The sequence below is a fragment of the Hoplias malabaricus genome, chromosome 14 (genome assembly GCF_029633855.1).
Source record: "Hoplias malabaricus isolate fHopMal1 chromosome 14, fHopMal1.hap1, whole genome shotgun sequence".
Classification (NCBI taxonomy): domain Eukaryota; kingdom Metazoa; phylum Chordata; class Actinopteri; order Characiformes; family Erythrinidae; genus Hoplias; species Hoplias malabaricus.
The window spans coordinates 27,821,842-27,841,323 of NC_089813.1; the positions used below are offsets into that span (position 1 = coordinate 27,821,842).

The following is a 19,482-nucleotide window of genomic DNA, read 5'->3' on the forward strand; positions in this document are numbered from 1 at the left end:
CCATGCAGGCTCGCCAGTGTTTGGTGCAGAGCCAGCCTTACTTCACCTCCCCCAACCCCACCCCACGTGTCCTACCTGTTGATCCTGTCTTGCAGTATTTGGTGTTTGATGCTCATTACAAACCATGAACTCTTCAGTAGTTCATCAAGCAATCACACAAGTTACTGCATGAAGAGAAGTCAGGTGGAAGCTATATGGAATTTGAGGAAAAGTTGGTCAGCTTCAGTTCAGAAGTTGACACTTTGACAAATTCCGGTCATGTGTGCGCCACCAGCATTGAGACGACAGGAACAAACAAGCCAGGACTATGGCCCAGGTAAAGTGGAAACTTTCTCTTATACCTTATATATTTTCACTTAACTTAATTTATGCCTATGCACTGACAGTTAACATTTAAAATAAATACATAATATTTATTTTACATAATAAGCATAATAAGCACTTAAAATAAAGATTCCCAAATGCATAGGGACAACTACTATAGTCTTTATTGAAATGTTCTATATCAAACCAAAAACAGCTACAGTTATATATATATATATATATATATAAACTGTAGCTATATATATATATATATATATATATATATATATATATATATATAATTTTTTAACAGTTTGTGTGGAATTCCATGAGAAATTAACTTTGCTATGATTAAATAAGATATAAGCAAAAGCTAAAATTAATTTTAAAGATCGTTCAATATAAATGGGCTCATAACTTGCTCTTGGTAAGACCACTTGTTTCATAGTGACCAAATGCACCACACCCTGTTAAGCAATAATTTGAATAGACATCAGGTTCTGTGTCTCTATTCATCCTATATATAGGAAAAGTAACATGTTTCAAGGGATAGCATGTTGCATCTGAAGCTTATCTGGAAAAACAGGTTGGCAGGTAGTAAAAAAAAAAAAAAAACCCAAACGTATTCTAGGTAATACTTACTGTATCTACCATCAGACCAAATATTAAACATACTGCATATGTATTTTGAAATTCTCATGGGGGATTAGATTCTTTAACAAATTATAGGTTTTGTCATCCCCTGGCTGGAATCACTCAGCTTCCTATAGAACATGGCCTTCTTTAAAGTGTTTTTTTTTTTTTTTGCTTTTTTATTTTTTTGTTTTTTGTTTTTGTCACATAGGTCACTTGCTCGGGAATGGACCCTAATGCTGCTCTTAGTTACGTGTATGGTCCACTGGGCTCGGATGGCTATGCCAGTGTGTGCCGTTACAATGTCGGATCAATTTGGATGGAGTAAGACGGAGACTGGACTGGTTTTGGGATCTTTCTTCTGGGGCTACTGCTTCACACAAGTATTAGGAGGCCATGCCAGTGATAGGTGGGTTTCTGCCAAAATTTGGAGTGTGGTAATATTTTTGTATTTCTGCACAATAAACCAGTTATAAAGAATGTGGGAAAAGTACTTGACGAACGGTAAAGCAATTTCACATATAAAGCAACTAATTCTTATTTTGATTTACCTGATGATGTCATTATCAGCATTTTCTCTTCATGGAACCTGTTTAACAATTAAATTGTAGGGTTGCAATGCCAGACTTCATCAAGACATTCTGCCCCCAATACTAGAAAATGTACACTTCAAAATTTTAAAACAAATACATGAGCTTAGGCTTCCTTCTCAGTGGTAGAGTAGGCTCTCTGGCCCTTGTTCAGCTTCTTAGAGATGTAGGTCACAGGTTGATACATGCTATTTGCATCAGCCCTGCAAAGTCACAGGCAACCACGCAGCTCCTACCCCCACATCACAACCATAGACTGCTAACTAGAAAGAAAGGCTACAACATGAATGGCAGACAAAACAAAAAAGCTTGTTGACAGTCATGTGAACATAAAAATTTGGCTCCTTTTTTCATCAAAGTAGTAACAGGTCCGGTAACCAAAATGACCTGTACCTTGTCAGCATATGGCTTTGCAGAGCTCCTTTCTAACTGATGTCCCAGATAAGTGATTTGACCCTGTTCAATCTCACAAATGATATTGGAGGTAACCATCCTTGCTTTCTTCAGTTGTCCAGCAGTTACCCATTGTGATAAATCAGATCAGCTCATGAAGATATATATCATCATTAGCTGTAACTGCTTATCCAGTTCAGAGTCGCGGTGGGTCCAGAGCCTACCTGGAATCATTGGGCGCAAGGCGGTAATACACCCTGGAGGGGGCGCAGGCGTTCACAGGGCAACACACACACTCACATTCACTCACACACTCACACCTACGGACACTTTTAAGTCACCAATCCACCTACCAATGTGTGTTTTTTTTGGACCATGGGAGGAAACCGGAGCACCCGGAGGAAACCCACGCAGACACAGGGAGAACACACCAACTCCTCACAGACAGTCCCTGGAGCTCCTCCAAGTCCCTGTGTGACTGTGACACTACCTGCTGCGCCACCGTGCCGCCCTGAAGAAATATAAACAACCCAAAATATCTATACAGCAGACCATATTATCAAGGCCTGCAGTTGATATGTCCATTAGTCCTTGGAACATAGCTGGAGTCTACTTTAAACCAAAAGGAAGAGTACTGCAACAGTATAAAGCATCAGGTGTAAAAGGTGTAATCAGGTACAGCTATCGCTTGTGCTTGAACAAAGGCACCTGCCAGTAATCTTTCAGTAAGGCAAACCTAGACTCAGATTAAAGATTGCTTCTGTGATCAACACAGTCTGTTTCTTCTCAACAGGGTAAAAGCTTTTGTCTTAGAAACAGAATTTGCTTTCCACCAATCCACATTAAAGTGAACTGACCCATCAGGTTTGGCATCTTATCTAATGGGGTTTTATATATTTTATAGAAGGTGCCTCACCTGTCTCTACATCATTAGTCACCACTTTTGTATGACCAAGAATATGCTTAAGCAAACATGGATTAATCTTGTAGCATGTTTTTAAAATCTGTGCACTTAGGTACAGTAAGATGAGTAAGCTGCTCATGTGAGAAGGCCTGTGAGAATCCTAACATAACACTTACCACATCTTCAACACAATCCTCATCTGAGTCTATACAAAACCAACAGCAGAAATAGCACAACAATCCTGGTAGGCCTTCACAAATTTACATCACAGAACTTGGTGGCTTTGCACAACCTGATAATCTTTTGCAATAGTAACTAGGGACCTGTTGGGAGGACCAATAAATTCTCCCCACCTGTAATTGATTGAGGCATCACATACCAAGTCTTCTCTTGCTCTTCTCTTACCCTTTGGAGATTGCTGTTAACCAGCTCACAAGTAGGCCACAAGCACAGCACAATCAGGCTTGAGGGTGTAGGAAATTTGGTATTTGGTATTTGAGTAATGTCAAAATGAGCAATTTGTTAAAGTGGACACAAGGATGTCACTGGCAATATCTAATTCCTAAATTCGCATAACTCTCTTTTCACTTCTGCGAATGTCCACATGCCCTGCCACGGGTGCCTTATGACCTAAGCACCGCATTTTGAACAGAAAATTCTTGGGCAAATCTCCACATGTTGTCAGCTGGATGTTGAGAAGCTCTCCACTCCTTTATTAGCAGCCCTTGATGCCAGTAAAACAATCTATGACTTTGTCTGTCGTTCTCATTAAAATTAAAAGCCTCTTTACACAATGAGGCAACCACTGCATTCTCACACCACTTTTTAATTAAGCGTTTCCTGTTGAGCCTCACTTTCTCTTGCACTTGACACTGGAACATTATCCATTATACAAGGGTTAACACACAGGCTGGAAACTCCTCCAGATACTCATTTACCATCATAGTCTAACTTTATGTAAAGTTAATGCGCCCAACAGACCTCCCACACCCCGAAGCAACATTGATGACGTCTGAAAACTGGCCATATCGAGATATGTCTCACCTTTTTTTTTTTTTTTTTTTAAACCATTTCTTAATCCCTACACTGTTTAGTTTAGTGCAGTGTAAGCCTCCTCAGCTTCACCTTCTAGAACAACATTTTTTGTGGCAATCCTCTGGCCACAACAGTACTGTTGCTATTTTCTTAAATTCTTCTAGGAACACTTATTCCTCACAATCATTACATTTTGGAAAAAAAACGCAGGCACATCAGAATGAGCTTAATGTCTACTCTGCTGTAAGCTCTTCTGCTGAGTTTGCCTTAACTTCCCCAGCTCAGTCTTGGCCAATTCAGGATCCAAAAACCTATCATTATTCACCACTTGTCTATTCCTTTCTTTCTGCTTTCTTGCCAGTCTTGCCTCAATTACTGGATCACTTAACCTCAGTGGCTGTACAGTAAATCTACAAGATCAATCTTTAACTCTTAATCTAAATATGAGATCGTATTATTCTGCAATTTGAAACAATCAATGATTGCTTTTTAGGATTTAATTTTACCCAATCAGATTCTATTTGAACATATGATTCAGAATCAAACGAGATATTATGCAAATTGCAAGAATTACACGGAAGGCAGAGATGGTTCTGATGGACAAACTGTTGTTTCAACAGTAGCCCTTCTAGGTAAACAAACATTAAAAGATTCTGATTTTAGATTACACAATTACTCAGACAACAAGAACCAGTACCATAACAGTTATCATCACAAGCTTAGTTCCAGAAAGCAAATGCACACAAAATAGCTCAAATTAAATATATGATTCACACATTAACTATAGCTTCCAAAATGAAACAGTAAAACACATACAAATATACAAGTATGCTGTTTTATTTTTCAACAAACATTAGCTAATTCATTAGTGCTAAGGCAATCTGTATTACAGATAACTTCAATAAGCAGCAACTGAGATGATAAACTTTGGCCTAAAGAACACAAAACAAGTTCTGTTTGCCTAAATAATACAACCCCCTAAAGGCTAACATCTATCAAACTGCTAATGGCAAATAAATAAATAAATCAACACACAACTAGCACAAATGAATTCAAACGCTAACACATTGTCATCAAACAACATGGATGATACTCCACTTCTACAAACTCCTACTACCCACCAATACAAAGCAAACAGGCTAGGGAATTGTAGAGTTTGGATATCTAGGATGCCTAGATAGCTTTGATCCCTCTGATGTGGCTCAGCTTTTGAAAATAATTAATGAGTATTTAATTAAAATGTATTTTATTTTAGTGCGTTCATTTTCAAAATGTAATTCAATGAAGATTATGGCGATCTTGTAACTTCTAAAATATTTTAATTTTTAAAAATTTTTGTCGCTCTTAATAAACGTCACAACTTCCAACGTACGACACCCGCCAGTGTGCGATTTCTTGAACTTTTTGACCGCTGACTGCACGGCGCCAGTAAAATAATGACGGCACGCAGAGAGAGGACAGCATTTTTGTTTGCTGCCAGTGGATAATTTAAGTTCTGCGTTTTTTTTTTCCATTACTACAAGGACTCAAACTGACATTGAGTATTTTACTTAACCGTCAACACGATTGTGTTAAAAATATTTTGTTGCATGCAGAAAATTTATTTCATTTTCTCTGCAGTCGTTCATTGATTTCATAAATGTAACACAGTATAGTTTGTTTATACATAGCACAAAGGCAAAAAAAACAAAAACCTGTTATTTTCATTTAGAATTTCAAAAGGGTTTTGTGGCTTCCAGTGTTTTCTTAACTGTGTGAAACGGGTCCAAATGGCTCTTTGAGTGGTAAAGGTTACCGACCCCTGTGCTATGGTGACCAGATCTCAGATTATGGAAAAAAGGAGGGGGGGGGGGGTTTGGACGACTACTGACGTGCAGACTGACCAATTAAATGTTTACAGAGAAGGTTATCGACCAATAACGGTAGCTCTACAGTCAGACCGTCCAATCCGAGGATTTCAGGCTACTTCACCGCGCCCCCTTCTCACTCAAGCGAACCAATCAGAGTAGGGGAGGGACTAGTTTGTGAACGAAACGCTTCTGGAAGTTCTATGTAAACTCTAGAAAAACAAAATCCCGGACGTTTGTGAAATTCCGCCTGGACATTTTTTAAGTCTAAAAAAGAGGACATGTCCGGGTAAAAGAGGACGTCTGGTCACCCTAGGTTATGCATTGCACTTATGTAGTTTGGTGAGGAGGTGAAGATCAAGACCTGGTTCAAAACCAGAGAAGCCCTAATATTAAGATATGTGAGTAAATACTTTTTACATCTGTGGGATTAATTAGTCTCCCTCAGTGGATGGTATGTTTAATACTGAAGTGTGCACCTAGTGCTAGTCCTAACAATGGTTTGGTTGGTAAGTTCTTCTACATTAAACATAAAAAACATTTCACAGTAAACTGAATAAATTTTTGTAAAGATAAATAAACATCTGTGGAGGTCTCCTTGGATAAAACTAAGCATATTAATTTAATTGCTGTGTTATTGTTCGATTATATGCAGAGAAACAAATAATATGGCTGGAATAGTGGGGCCTGTCAAAAGTTAGGTGCCACCTAGCTATCTATAATGCAAATGTTTGGTGCTGGAGTTATTTATTTTGTTTATTTATTTATCTAAAACTGGCTTGAGGCAACAGCGATAAGGTGTCCTCAGTTTTCTGAGAGGCAGAACTTATGAAGTGACTTCACTGACAAAGATTGAAATGTTGTTTTGACAGGATTGGGGGAGAGAGAGTAGTGCTAGTGTCCACTTCTTCATGGGCAACTGTGACCACAATCACTCCTCTTCTGGCCAACGTGGGACTCCCTCCACTCTACACCATGATGCTGGCCAGGTTCCTCATGGGTGTGATGCAAGGTTAGCAGCTGGAAAAACAAATTAAAACAGAAAGAAGAAAGAAAGTCAAGGGAAAAAGGGAAATGGAATCAGACGCAGAAATCAAAGTGTGAGAGAGTGGGAGAAAAGATAGATTCTAAGAGTCTTTCTAATATGTGAAATTACAGAAACATGTTTGAACTAGCTGAGAGAGGAAATGAGCTTAAAACATTTCCACAGGAGGCTGATTTCTGTAATTAATGGGGTGGGGTGTCTTAGAGCCAGATAGGAATTAATGTTATGATTACACATGTTTGCAATTCTGAAAGGTTAACTTGCATATTTGCGTGTTCTTACTGGTCTGATTCCCTATGTTGTTTTTTTTGGCACCTGCCATTTACTGCTAACTGGTACTTGCATCTACCACTGACTGACTGCCAGCTCCCACTAACTGGTCAGTGGCAGATGCCAATGGCCTCTCCATTCTGCTGCCAACATGAACCTAAAGTTGCTGCAAGGTTATTGTTAGAATAATGTGAATAATTGGTGAGAAACAATTGCCTCTTTCATGTGTTCTAGGTGTTCACTATCCTTCTCTTGCCAGCATTTGTGCTCAGCGTGTGACTGAGGGGGAGAGGGGCTTCTTGATGAGTACACTCAGCTGTGGCTGCTACTTGGGGTAAGAGCAGACGAATTATATCATGAAACCCAGAATCAAAATGAAACTACTAACCTGTTGTAAAGGCTTCTTTCTCTTTCAGTAACTTTGCATACTGTAAATAAATGACACACACCTCTCTATAGTTACCTACTTATATAATTAACATGTGTTTTGCATTTATAAATGTAGATTAATTTTCAAAAGGTACTATTCATTTCACAAGTCATACTGTCCACATAAGGAATCTATGCTGCATGTTATAGCTGTTATTATTATAGCTGTTACTGTTATTACAGTAGTTAAGAAGCATGTTTATTTCTCATGCGTGTTTTAGCACACATATGCAGCAATGTGGGGGGACGGATGTTTGTTGTCTGGTCGTTTTTAACCTTTTTTAAAATTTTGTGACAGCAAATGACAAAGAGCCATTTAAATGTGTTAGATGCAATAATAAAAACAGCATATTTAAAGACATGGGACAAAGAGAAAAAACTGACATGACGTACAACTATAACAATATTATAGTGAATTGTAGGGGTTGGGGGGTGTTTTATTTATTTATTTATTTAAAAAATTTATGATATGGCCCTCTACTGTCCCCCCGTTTACTGTATCAGGATGCTGTTAGTAGGTGGAGTGGGTTCACTCATGCTGGAGTGGTATGGCTGGGAAAGTGTGTTCTATGGACCCGGTCTACTGTCTGCACTGTGCGCCTTTTGCATATGGAAATGTCTAATCAGAGGTACAGTACAATTCACTAAAATTGTATTGCTTTGACTTTGTTCTCCTGCATAGTACATTTTTATATTATTTTTTAATTAAATATAATATATTCAATTACATATGTCCCCCCAAAAAAGGGTGACTTTTATTAAATGTTTTTATTATTTCATTCTCACATGACCTGTCTATATCCCTTAGACATAAACAGGCTTTTGGCTGTTGTCTTTAGCATATGACTGATATTTAAATATATGTGTTCTAATGGACAGCCTGGTGTTGTGCCTCATTCAGAAACCCTGTAATGGTTTAACAGGCCACACTGCATTAGTAAGGGTAAAGTTGTAACAGCTTAAGAAGAGTATGCTGAATAATGCATGCATGAAACCTAGAAATATATCAGCAAAGAACAAAATAACAAAAACAATAACAAATTGGACATTGGAGTGGATTGGAATTTCACTTAAATGTCTCTAAGAACCTTTGATTTCTAAAAAAAAAACAAACTTTAATTATTTTCAAAGGTAATGGTATGGAAGCAAATCTGTCTCATCGGACTTTGAAATCTTACCATCTTTGAATTTGTAGCACTGATTTTTGCACTGAAATTATGCATCTGAATTTTTCTGGTTTTGAATTTAAGTCTTCAGATTTCCACCTCTGAATATTTTGCTTCGCAATTATGCATCTGAATATAATTACTCTTGAATTGAACTTGTGAATTTTCAAGAACACGTTTTCACTGTTATTATTCAAGGTTAATAAATTCAGATAAAAAAAATCAAGCTTAAATAATTCAAACAATATATTTCAAAGTTGTTCAAATTCGATAGACCAATGTCAGATGCCAAAATACGAGTGAAAAAATTACACATCCGGGAAACAAAGGATAAGCAATCGATTCATTTGGATTTTCTGTTTCACCATAAATGGTGCACTAGTTGCATTCTGTCGCTGCTAGATGGCAACGGAGTGCAATGTATGTTGATTCAGGTTGTGTTGAAGCCTTAAACTACAGTGAACCAAAGAACTTTATATAGAACTACAGCAGTTTGATTGTTGTAAAATTGTGCCGATTATGATTACATTTAATTCACTAATACTATTTTGAATAGGTCTCAATAGTAGAGGTGTGTTTGTGTGTGTGTGTTTTATGAAATCATACAGGGCCAATAATCAAACCTGGGTCTTTAAGAAGTAGCTTGGCATCTACACCGCAAGCAAAATCCTTGGAAACCTATTGGCTTCATCTTTTCAAGCAACCCTGTGTGTGGTGAGATAACAAATGGTCACCTCATGCTCTTTGTTTAGTAATTTTATGTTTGAATGGTTAATGAGGCAAATGCCCAGCTTTCACAGACACTTCATAATTTATCAAGTTAAACCTTTTATCTTGGTAGGTGATTTATTTCTCATTTAGGACTAAGCATTAGTCCATGGGAAACCACAAATCCACATATAGAGCTATGTGTGGTTGAAACATATAAATGGCTGGATAGTGTGAGTTAGTTAGTCTCTCTCTCTCTCTCTCTCTCTCTCTCTCTCAGGGCCATGATTATTGCACATCTCTGCTACAGCAGTACATATTTCACATTAATGTCATGGCTACCAACCTTCTTCAAAGACACATATCCTCACTCAAAGGTAAGTCTTTTAAATGTATTTATTTATTTTTATATTTAGTAATGTGAACGTTATTAGTCTTTTTAATTGAGGTTATATTTGTAAAGGTTCTGGAAAGAACTCTCAAATTATTGTAGAATCCTTATATTTTATGATAGATTTAAACATTTAAAGTATATATTTTCATTTGCCTTAATCAATACATATTTTATAAAAAAATATATATTAATATATTTAAAATACATTAACGATTGTTGTGAACAAAACATGTCGTGCACTCCACAGTCCCGAGGAAATTTAAGCTGCAAAAACAACACAACTCTTTGTTTTTTATGTTGGTCATGAAAACCAACTCTTTTGCATGTACCTGCGAGTTCAGCTTTCAGAATGTTAAAAAAAAAAAAAAAAACTATGTAAAGATGTAGGCAGGGCAACCGATTAGAATAAAGTTTGTTTACATGCACTGTATGTTAAAAAGTACCCAAACAAAACTTGTGAATATTCAGCTACTTTAATGTCGGCTTAGTGCTGACAATGTTGTTCTGATAATCTTCATAGATAATCAATAAAATTGGAGGTTCTGGAACAGCTAGACATGAGCTTAAGTTCACAATACCCAGTGAAAACATGAGCAAATAAAAAGAAAACAGTGGGCTATGTCGCAGTAGAACTGCATACCAAAATGTGTATTTTTAGATTAATGGAAATATTAATTTATACTTACAGTTCACATATTAAATGGCAGTAATAAAGAGTTTTTATGTTTTGCTGAAAAGAAGTTCATTTTTAAGGAAATAAAAAATACGCTTTGCAGTGGATTGAAACGGCATCTTAAGTAAAATGTTCCTCAGTAATGTTTTTTAATTTAAATGTGGGCTTGGTTACTTGATTTAAATTGTGTTTCTCTTTAAACATATTATTTCTTGTTTTAACTGCTTGATATTATTTTTCACTTCGTGCACTGTGCTGGAGTACAGGGCTGGGTGTTTAATGTGATTCCCTGGTTCGTGGCCATGCCTTCGTCCTTGTTTGGTGGCACAATATCAGATCATCTCATCAGAGAAGGTAATACACACTTATGTTAACACAAAACAATCTTACACAACTTCCCTTGTAACTAATATTAAACTTTTCCATTTTTATGTTTCCATGTGGCAATGAAGGAAGCTCGTATAACCTTTGATTTAATGGAATTCAGCGTGGAATATTTAGCTGTTTGAGCTTAAGTTTCACTGTTGTTTTTTTTTTTTTTTGTCTTTCCCAAAGGGTATGAAATAGTGACTATTAGGAAAACCATGCAGGTAAGTGGAAATCCCTACATTACTGTGATCTTGTAAACCAAAATCTCCATGTGCATAGCATATTATTACTTTCTATTTGTACCTCCAAATTAGTGTCTTTTCATGAAACAAAACTTAGTATGCTACATCAAAGACTAAATTAAATTTGGAGCTCTTTTCTGGTTACATTCATTATGAAAATTTCACACAATATGGAGCAGTTGACATTTTCAATATGTTTCAATCATTCATTCATCTTCTGTAACTGTCTCATCCTGATCAAGAGGTATTCTGTAATTAAACTGTGAGCATATTGTTTTGATACTTTTTCCTGTATTTAATACTACACAAAATAATAGCATAAATATAACGAATGTTTTCTGTTTTAATGGAGTAATCTGTTTGTTCAATAGTTTGACTTTTTTTAAAATATATATTTGTTTGGGTTATACATTGCTTCTGGTTAGGCCTAAGCGTTGATTATATATACAATAACAGTATAACATTCATTGCCATTTTAATTACTGCCTAATTCTGAAATATATTCATAATATGGTGCTCATAATATGGAGTAAAACTGAATGTAAGTTAAGAATGCTGTACTACACACAATTTCCTTGATTACAGCCAGCTTGCATCTGCTGTTAAGGATTTGTTATTACTTGTGGTGAAACGTAAACACGTTTCCTGCACCCAGACATGGACTTTAAAGAATTAATATTTTCAGAACTGTTCCTAGGTTTACACACTTTTACTGTAAAGAAGATGGTTGGGAGTTTGGAGGAAGGAATGCAGGGTCAGCCAATATCTTTGGGGTCAAATCATAAGGATCAATATTGTTAAAACTGGACACTTTATACAAATAACAGTTCCTGGTATCTTTCCTGAGTTTTTTTCTGTGTGAAAAACACTCACTTTGCTCATGCTTCTCCAGGTTTAGTGGTGTCACTGCTGCTCGATGTTCTTTAGTGTTTTAACTGCCCTGGTCACTGTAACCATATCTGGAAAATGGCTTGTTGGTGAGGTTACAGGCAAAAATCACATGTGACTGACAAAGATACATTGTCCCAACAGTGACATTATTTGCTTAAAACAATCGTTTTAATGGCTAGGTTAGCATGTGATGCATGTCAAAATCCTTGCACACTTCTCTTAAACTGCTTTAATTTGGAAAAGAATTTCAGATTGACTTGCTTTATGTGATTTTTGATGCTGTATGGCTCAAAGTCATTCCTTTGTCTCTTTAGTGAATGGCATACATAGTCAAACATTGCATGAGTAAGAATTAACCCAGTTTGACAGCCCTGCATTTAGGTGTACAGCAAAACTAAACTATTCCTGGTTAGAAATTAACATTCTACAATCTATTAAATGCCTGTTACAACTAGCTAAAATATAATGAGATTCTTGCCCCAAGGTACAGTTTAATTATGACAAACACCAGATGACTAAGCACTATGAGTCTAACACTTACATCACTGTGCTGATTAAGCTTATCTGTACTGTTATTTTTAGATTTTAAAATGGTCTTTCATTGAGATGTCATTTTATAAGTGAATAGCATGGAATTATAGGGCCCAAGGACACTAGGTTTCATCTCTGCTTTTGAGCTCTATGAAATATTTAATAATCTAATGTCCTGTCCTTTTTAAATATCACATTAAATTTATGTGTACAAACTGATCTATTTTTCCTGTTACAGTAATGACTGTTGTTCTTTTTTTTCAGTTCTGCTCAATGGGACTTGCCAGTGTGTTTACCATTCTATTGTGCAAGGCCAGTACCTTCTTACATGCTTTGGTTTTTGTCTCAGCATCTATAGGCCTGTCCACCTTCCATAACAGGTCAGTTGGTCATTTTATGCAGCAGTTATATTTAGTCACCTTGGTAAAAAATGAATAAAAACTGTCATTAACACATATTTGTGATTAGCGAACTAAATCTCACACTGAAATTAGACAAAAAAATCTATCTTTTAATTAAAAAAAAGAGGTCTTTGTGGCAAATATGTCCTGTGAGGGAAAATGGTTAGGGTTTCTAACCCCCCCCCCCCCCCCCCCCCACCTGTATAGCTTAAATGTCATGAAAGGGAATGATACAAAAAGGGTACATTAACCCTAAATTAATATAGATTTTTACCCTTTCCTTCTACCATTTGGAAGTACACTGTATACAGCTTCATAGAATAATGCGAAGGTTTGTGATATATATAATGACTGTAAAATAACTGACAATCTGTATCCATCTAGTGGCGTGGCTGTGAATGTGCATGATCTTGCTCCATCATGTGCTGGAACTCTCTATGGTCAGTTGGCCTTTATTGAACTATTTACATTTACTTGCAAATTATATTTGTTATATTTGTCAGGAATTGTCAATCTTTAAAATGGAAATTAATGTATATACAGTACTTTTATATACACACATAATGACTTTGCAAAAGTAAGAAATCACACTTTCACTTATTTAATTTCCAGTCAAAGAAAATATTTAACAGAATAACAGACGACTGAGCAATAGTTTATAATATACATTTTTTATTTTGTTGTTTCATTAGATGTTTCAATGTATTCAGAAAACTTGCTTTTGGTCTTTTAAAGTAAACTGCATGGATATTTTTTCCTACAACAAAAATCACTATGCTTCAAGCTATTCTTAAATCCTTAAGGCAAGGCAACTAAGTTGTGTTTGGATATTTTGCTTGTGTTAATGTGTTTCTTTTAAACACATTAACATCTTACATAACATCAGATAAACCTCTGGGAATGTATCTTATGTTGGGAAGACATTACTTATTATATGCTTACTGATTTAGTATTAAACCTCTCTGTATTTGTTCTGTGGGGAATCCAAACTTGAAGTAGAAGGCCTTTTGTAATTTAAATAAAATCAGCATTGGCTTTAACTATTATGTTCTTAAAAATTCAGTTGGCCATTTCAACTTTCACAGGTATTATGAACACATGTGCTGCTTTCACTGGTAAGTAAACAAATAATTTGGAAATTAAGCTTCTGTAATGGTATACTGTATTGTGAAATTGGTTTAAGAGAAAAAAATATGTGTGCTTTCCAATCTTTCCCTTGAACTGTGGGTGATCTCTACAGGTCTCCTCTTGGTCTATATCTGTGGCTTTCTGATTGACATGACTGGATCCTGGGCAGTCGTGTTTACACTCCTTTCTTTGGTGAACTTTACTGGGATATTTGCCTTCATTGTGTTTGGTGAAGCAAAGCGTGTGGACCAAGTAGATCCGCCCCAGGTGATTGAGCTCTAAAACACAGTATTGTCTTCAATAAGAAACATCATTATGTAACGAAGCACAAAACCTTGTATCACCAGAATAACCAGGGAGTAGGAGGTTGTGGTTTCTCTCTATATATAAAAAAGTTATGATTTGTCTATATAAAATGTAATTTAAAAAATAATTAAATATTATATAATTGTCCATTTTATCAGCTCCACTGACCATTACACACTGTAGTCCACCTGTGTTTCTGCATACATTTATATCCCCATTTCACCCTGATCTTCAATGGTCAGGACCCCTATAGAACCACCACAGAGAAGGTATGAATTAAAGCTGATGGACAATGGGTAAAGATACAAGACAGGTGTTTCTAATCCAGTTGTCCATCAGTATGTGTACCAACACACAAATACATTGTCTCAAAAGTAAGGAATCACCCATTAGGAAAAAAAAAAAAAAAGACACAGATCCAATTTTAGAAACAAGCCGTGGGGGAAGGGGACACCATAGCCTTACATGTCTTGCCCTTCCCCATGGCTTGTGTCTAAAATTGGATAACTGTCTTTATGCTGTCTTTTTTCCCCTTACTTTACTGTCTCCTTACTTTGGAGATACCTTAGATATCCTGTAAATACACACACACTGTCAAACTACTATACATACAGTATATGCATATAGATATATAAACACACACACACACACACACACACACACACAACTGGCACAAGAAGATACAAAGTTTTAACAACAGCATAAAAGCTTTCATTTCAGGGACTGAACTAATTTGATGATATTTGTACCAGCAGGATTTTTCCACATTCAGATTAAAAATATTTTATTATTTATAAAGAGTTTAATGAAGTCTGAATTTCCTTGATTTGAAAAATGTTTATGTATTTCTCTGTTGTTGTATATTATTTGATGTGCTTTAACAGATTCAAGCTTTGTAGTTTTTCAAAATGTCCTATCTGTAGCGTATTTCTTTAAATGTTCCTAACCTATCTGCAGTTCTGCAGTTGTCTTTGGGGTTTGATGTGTAGTAACAAGAGTGTGTGTTCTCTATCTGGGCTTCAGTTAAACTTTTCAACTTATTTTATATATATATATATATATATATATATATATATATATATATATATATATATATATATATTGCATTGCCAGAAATCACCTACCACTTTAAAGAGGATAAAGCAGCCATTGAAATAGAATCTTGCATGTGAATTAAATTTCTTATGGAAGAAGCGTGTAGGTGGAATGTGGGAAGTATTTACATTAAGACAACAGCAAAGTGGTTACACAGCGAGAGTTAAAGCCTCCTCCGAGCAAGTTCCAAGTGATGATCACTAAACCATATCAGATTAATTTTAGCATAATGCAGCCTATATTTTTTTTTGAGTACAATTGTTCGGTATTAAAGGGATGTAATGTAGTTTTCATGGGCTTTAACATTTATACCATTATTTCAGACAGTGTAGGCTAAATAAACACAAAGTAGAACACTTTCTGGTAAATATTTTAAATTATTCTCATATATTTAGTACTTTTGTTATCAATAACCTAAACGTAAATAAGCTGAAACTAATGACAATAGCTTTAATATATCATCATCATCATTATAATTACAGTATTCTTTTATGTATAAGGATATATATTTCCAAATGAAACAGTATCAGGGAGGGTCTCAGCATTTTTATCTAACGCTTAACAACACTTGCAATAAACACTTAGTTTAATGCTTGTTAATAGTCTGTGTGCTTGTCCAGTCTGTTACATGTCATACAGGTGTGCTCACACCAAAATTCCTTGTATGTGTAACATACTTGGTGAATAAGGTGATTCTGACTCTATGATATAGGTGGGGGACTTTGAAGGAAGAGATTAAATGTTATATTATTGTCTAATAATTATTTCCTCACCTGGTTTATGTTTGACGTAATCAAATTCAGAGCAGGTTTCTGAAATGTGCCAAATGTTAATATATGATATGATGAAAGAGGAATTGTATCTTTATATTTCCTGTTTTAATGAATTGTGAATTAAGGATGTACAAAAAATAAACTATTGGATTAAATGTTGCTTATATTTGTTTTGGAAAAGTTGTCTACACACCTCCATAAAAATGCCAGATTTTGTGATGTAAAATGAGATAAATTACATTTATTAAATGCAATATTTTAACTATTTCAGAATTGTTCCACCTTTAATGCTTTAATATATATATATATATATATATATATATATATATATATATATATATATACAGGGGTTGGACAATGAAAATGAAACACCTGGATTTAGACCACAGTAATTTATTAACATGGTGTAGGGCCTCCTTTTACGGCCAGTACAGCGTCAATTCATCCTGGGAATGACATATACAAGTCCTGCACAGTGGTCAGAGGGATTTTAAGCCATTCTTCTTGCAGGAGAGTGGTCAGATTACTACTTGATGCTGGTGGAGGAAAACGTTTCCTGACTCGCTCCTCCAAAACACCCCAAAGTGGCTCAATAATATTTAGATCTGTAAGTATTAAAGGTGAACAGTAAAGGTGGACACATCAGAGAACAATACATGTTTCACATTGTCCACAGCCCAAGATTTGCGCTCCTTGCACCATTGAAACCGACATTTGGCATTGGCATGAGTGAGCAAAGGTTTGGCTATAGCAGCCCGGCCGTGTATATTGACCCTGTGGAGCTCCCAACGGATGTGTTCTGGTGGAAACAGGAGAAATGAGCTGCACATTTAATTCTGCCATGATTTGGGCAGCCGTGGTTTTATGTTTTTTGGATACAATCCGGGTTATCACCCAAACATCCCTTTCAGACAGCTTCCTCTTGCGTCCACAGTTAATCCTGTTGGATGTGTTTCGTCCTTCTTGGTGGTATGCTGACATTACCCTGTATACCATGGCTCTTGATACATCACAAAGACTTGCTGACTTGGGCACAGATGCGCCCGCAAGACATGCACCAACAATTTGTCCTCTTTTGAACTCTGGTATGTCACTCATAATGTTGTGTACATTGGAATATTTTGAAATACTGGATTACTGTGCTCTTATCCTCTGCTAATTGAACCTTCACACTTGGCTCTTACTGGTGCAATGTGCAATTAATGAAGATTGGCCACCAGGCTGGTCCAATTTAGCCATGAAACCTCCCACACTAAAGTGACAGGTGTTTCAGTTTCATTGTCCAACCACTGTATATATACAAATCTGACAGAGATGGAGCACTTTTGCAAGGTGTGACATGCTGGTAAAGTCCTATACTGTCATACAATCACACACACACACACACACACACACATATATATATATATATATATATATATATATATATATATATATATATATATATATATATATCAGAGGCGATTGCTTTAAGACTGCAAGGGAAGCTCAGCTTCCCCTAAAATGTCAAAAAATAAGTGATCAAATATATACTGTTTTTGTGTACATGTCATTGAATAAATATGCACTACGTGCTCAACTTTTGTTCAGAATCAGCTTCTTATCACTGGTAAAGACGCGGTTTTCCTCTCAATCATTCCCGCAGCTTCACAGTGCTTTAATCAGTGTGGATGCTCCACAGAGTTCAATAGCTAAGTAGAGAAGTGCAGCGAAATGAGACGAGTCATTGGATAAATGCTGGGCTTTGTCCCGCCCACCGGACACTCAGCGTCTCTGGGGGTCTATGGGGCAGTGGGCTGGCCTCGGCTGGCCCAGACGCTCAGTTTCTGCATGATGATTGGATGATCTGTCTGAGGCTGAATCCCTTTTTGATTGACCGCGAAATGAGCAAATCAGCGATCCTTTGGTGTAAAGATCCATGTAAGCATTACATTTTCATTCTCTTCTGAGTTGAACCGGAGACTTTCTTAATTCCCTTAGCGGCATTTTTTTTGTTAATAACAACTAGCCACAAAACTAGGTTCTATTTCTGGTTTTGTTTTTGTTTTTGTTTTTTAGCTGCTTGTGTTTGGAGACTGACTTCTATCACTCTTTCTGACTTCTATCGCAGTTTCTGTCCAGCGGGTGCTGCTGAGCCCCTCCACCGTCACAAAGCACTCACAGACGGACACACTTCACATGAGCCAGGGCCGTTTAAGCAGCCTAGCTCTGCTGGCCATTGAGAGGACACTAGTCAAGTCCCTGGAAAAGACCGCTTGTTGGTACGACAGGGTCACAGATCATTTTCTTGAAAAGGAACGGAGGGTAGAAATTACGTATAAATAAACCGACACATTTTTATGATGTAGGCCGAAATTGAGCTTCCCTTCCTTGAAAGACCAGCATCCGCCATATATATATATATATATACACACACATATGTATATGTATGTATGTGTGTGTGAGATTGTATGACAGTATAGGACTTTACCAGCATGGCACACCTTGCAAAAGTGCTCCATATCTGTCAGATTGTGAGGGCATCTCCTGTGCACAGCCCTCTTCAGCTCACCCCACTGATTTTCATTTGGATTCAGGTCTGGAATCTGGCTGGGTCTTATTTTTATTCTCGTGAACCCAGTCTTTTGTTGATGTGGAGTTTGGGGTTGCTGTCATACTGAAAGGTGAAATGTGTTCCCAATTTGATTAATTATTGAAACTGTCTATAATTTCCTCTACTGTGACAAAACCCATGTTCTAGCTGGAGAAAAACTTCCCCAAAGCATAATGCTACCACCAACATGCTTCCCTTTGGGTATGGTGCTCTTATGGTGATCCACAGTGTTGTTTTTGAGCCAAATATATCTTGTAAATATGGCCAAAGTGTTCAACACCTCTCCCAATTGTATTACTATATTATTATCAAGGTATTTTCAATCGGTTTAATAAAGTGCTAAATATTTTAATCAAACCACATCTATGAATCTTATAATTACAAATTTATAATTAATTTTATACATTTTACCATTCACATTGTAACAAATCAATCATTTCTTTCTGTCTGAATGAAATTATTGAATAGAGCTTTTACAGTTCTGTGGCCTAGCGATATATAGAAAATGAATCTTTTCATTCAGGTTAGAGCATTTGATTTGCCGATTGCTATGTAAAGATTCAGGACATATTACAAAAATAAATAAATAAATAAATAAAAAAGAAATTCAAGATTTCACCAAATCCAGCTTGAATAATTACATGTTAAGAAACACATCTGTTTGGTCGGTAGATAATATTACTCTGGAAAAAATCCCCACAATATCAGGGCCTTCCTCGCGACCCTATCGCACGCCCCGTTACGCCATCAGCGCGGGGGGTGG

At 36.4% G+C, this 19,482-nt stretch overlaps 1 protein-coding gene across 1 annotated transcript; it reads left to right on the forward strand.

The window, feature by feature from the left end:
• Positions 1–160: 160 nt before the first annotated feature.
• Positions 161–15,228, forward strand: slc17a9a (solute carrier family 17 member 9a). The gene is made up of 13 exons (XM_066644601.1): positions 161–316; positions 1,148–1,345; positions 6,578–6,717; positions 7,255–7,354; positions 7,954–8,078; positions 9,224–9,329; positions 9,604–9,700; positions 10,657–10,744; positions 10,946–10,980; positions 12,688–12,803; positions 13,209–13,264; positions 13,910–13,939; positions 14,065–15,228. Exons 1-13 carry the CDS (start codon positions 195–197, stop codon positions 14,232–14,234), a joined length of 1,383 nt encoding a protein of 460 aa, XP_066500698.1. The 5' UTR covers positions 161–194; the 3' UTR covers positions 14,235–15,228.
• The last annotated feature ends 4,254 nt before the right edge of the window (positions 15,229–19,482 follow it).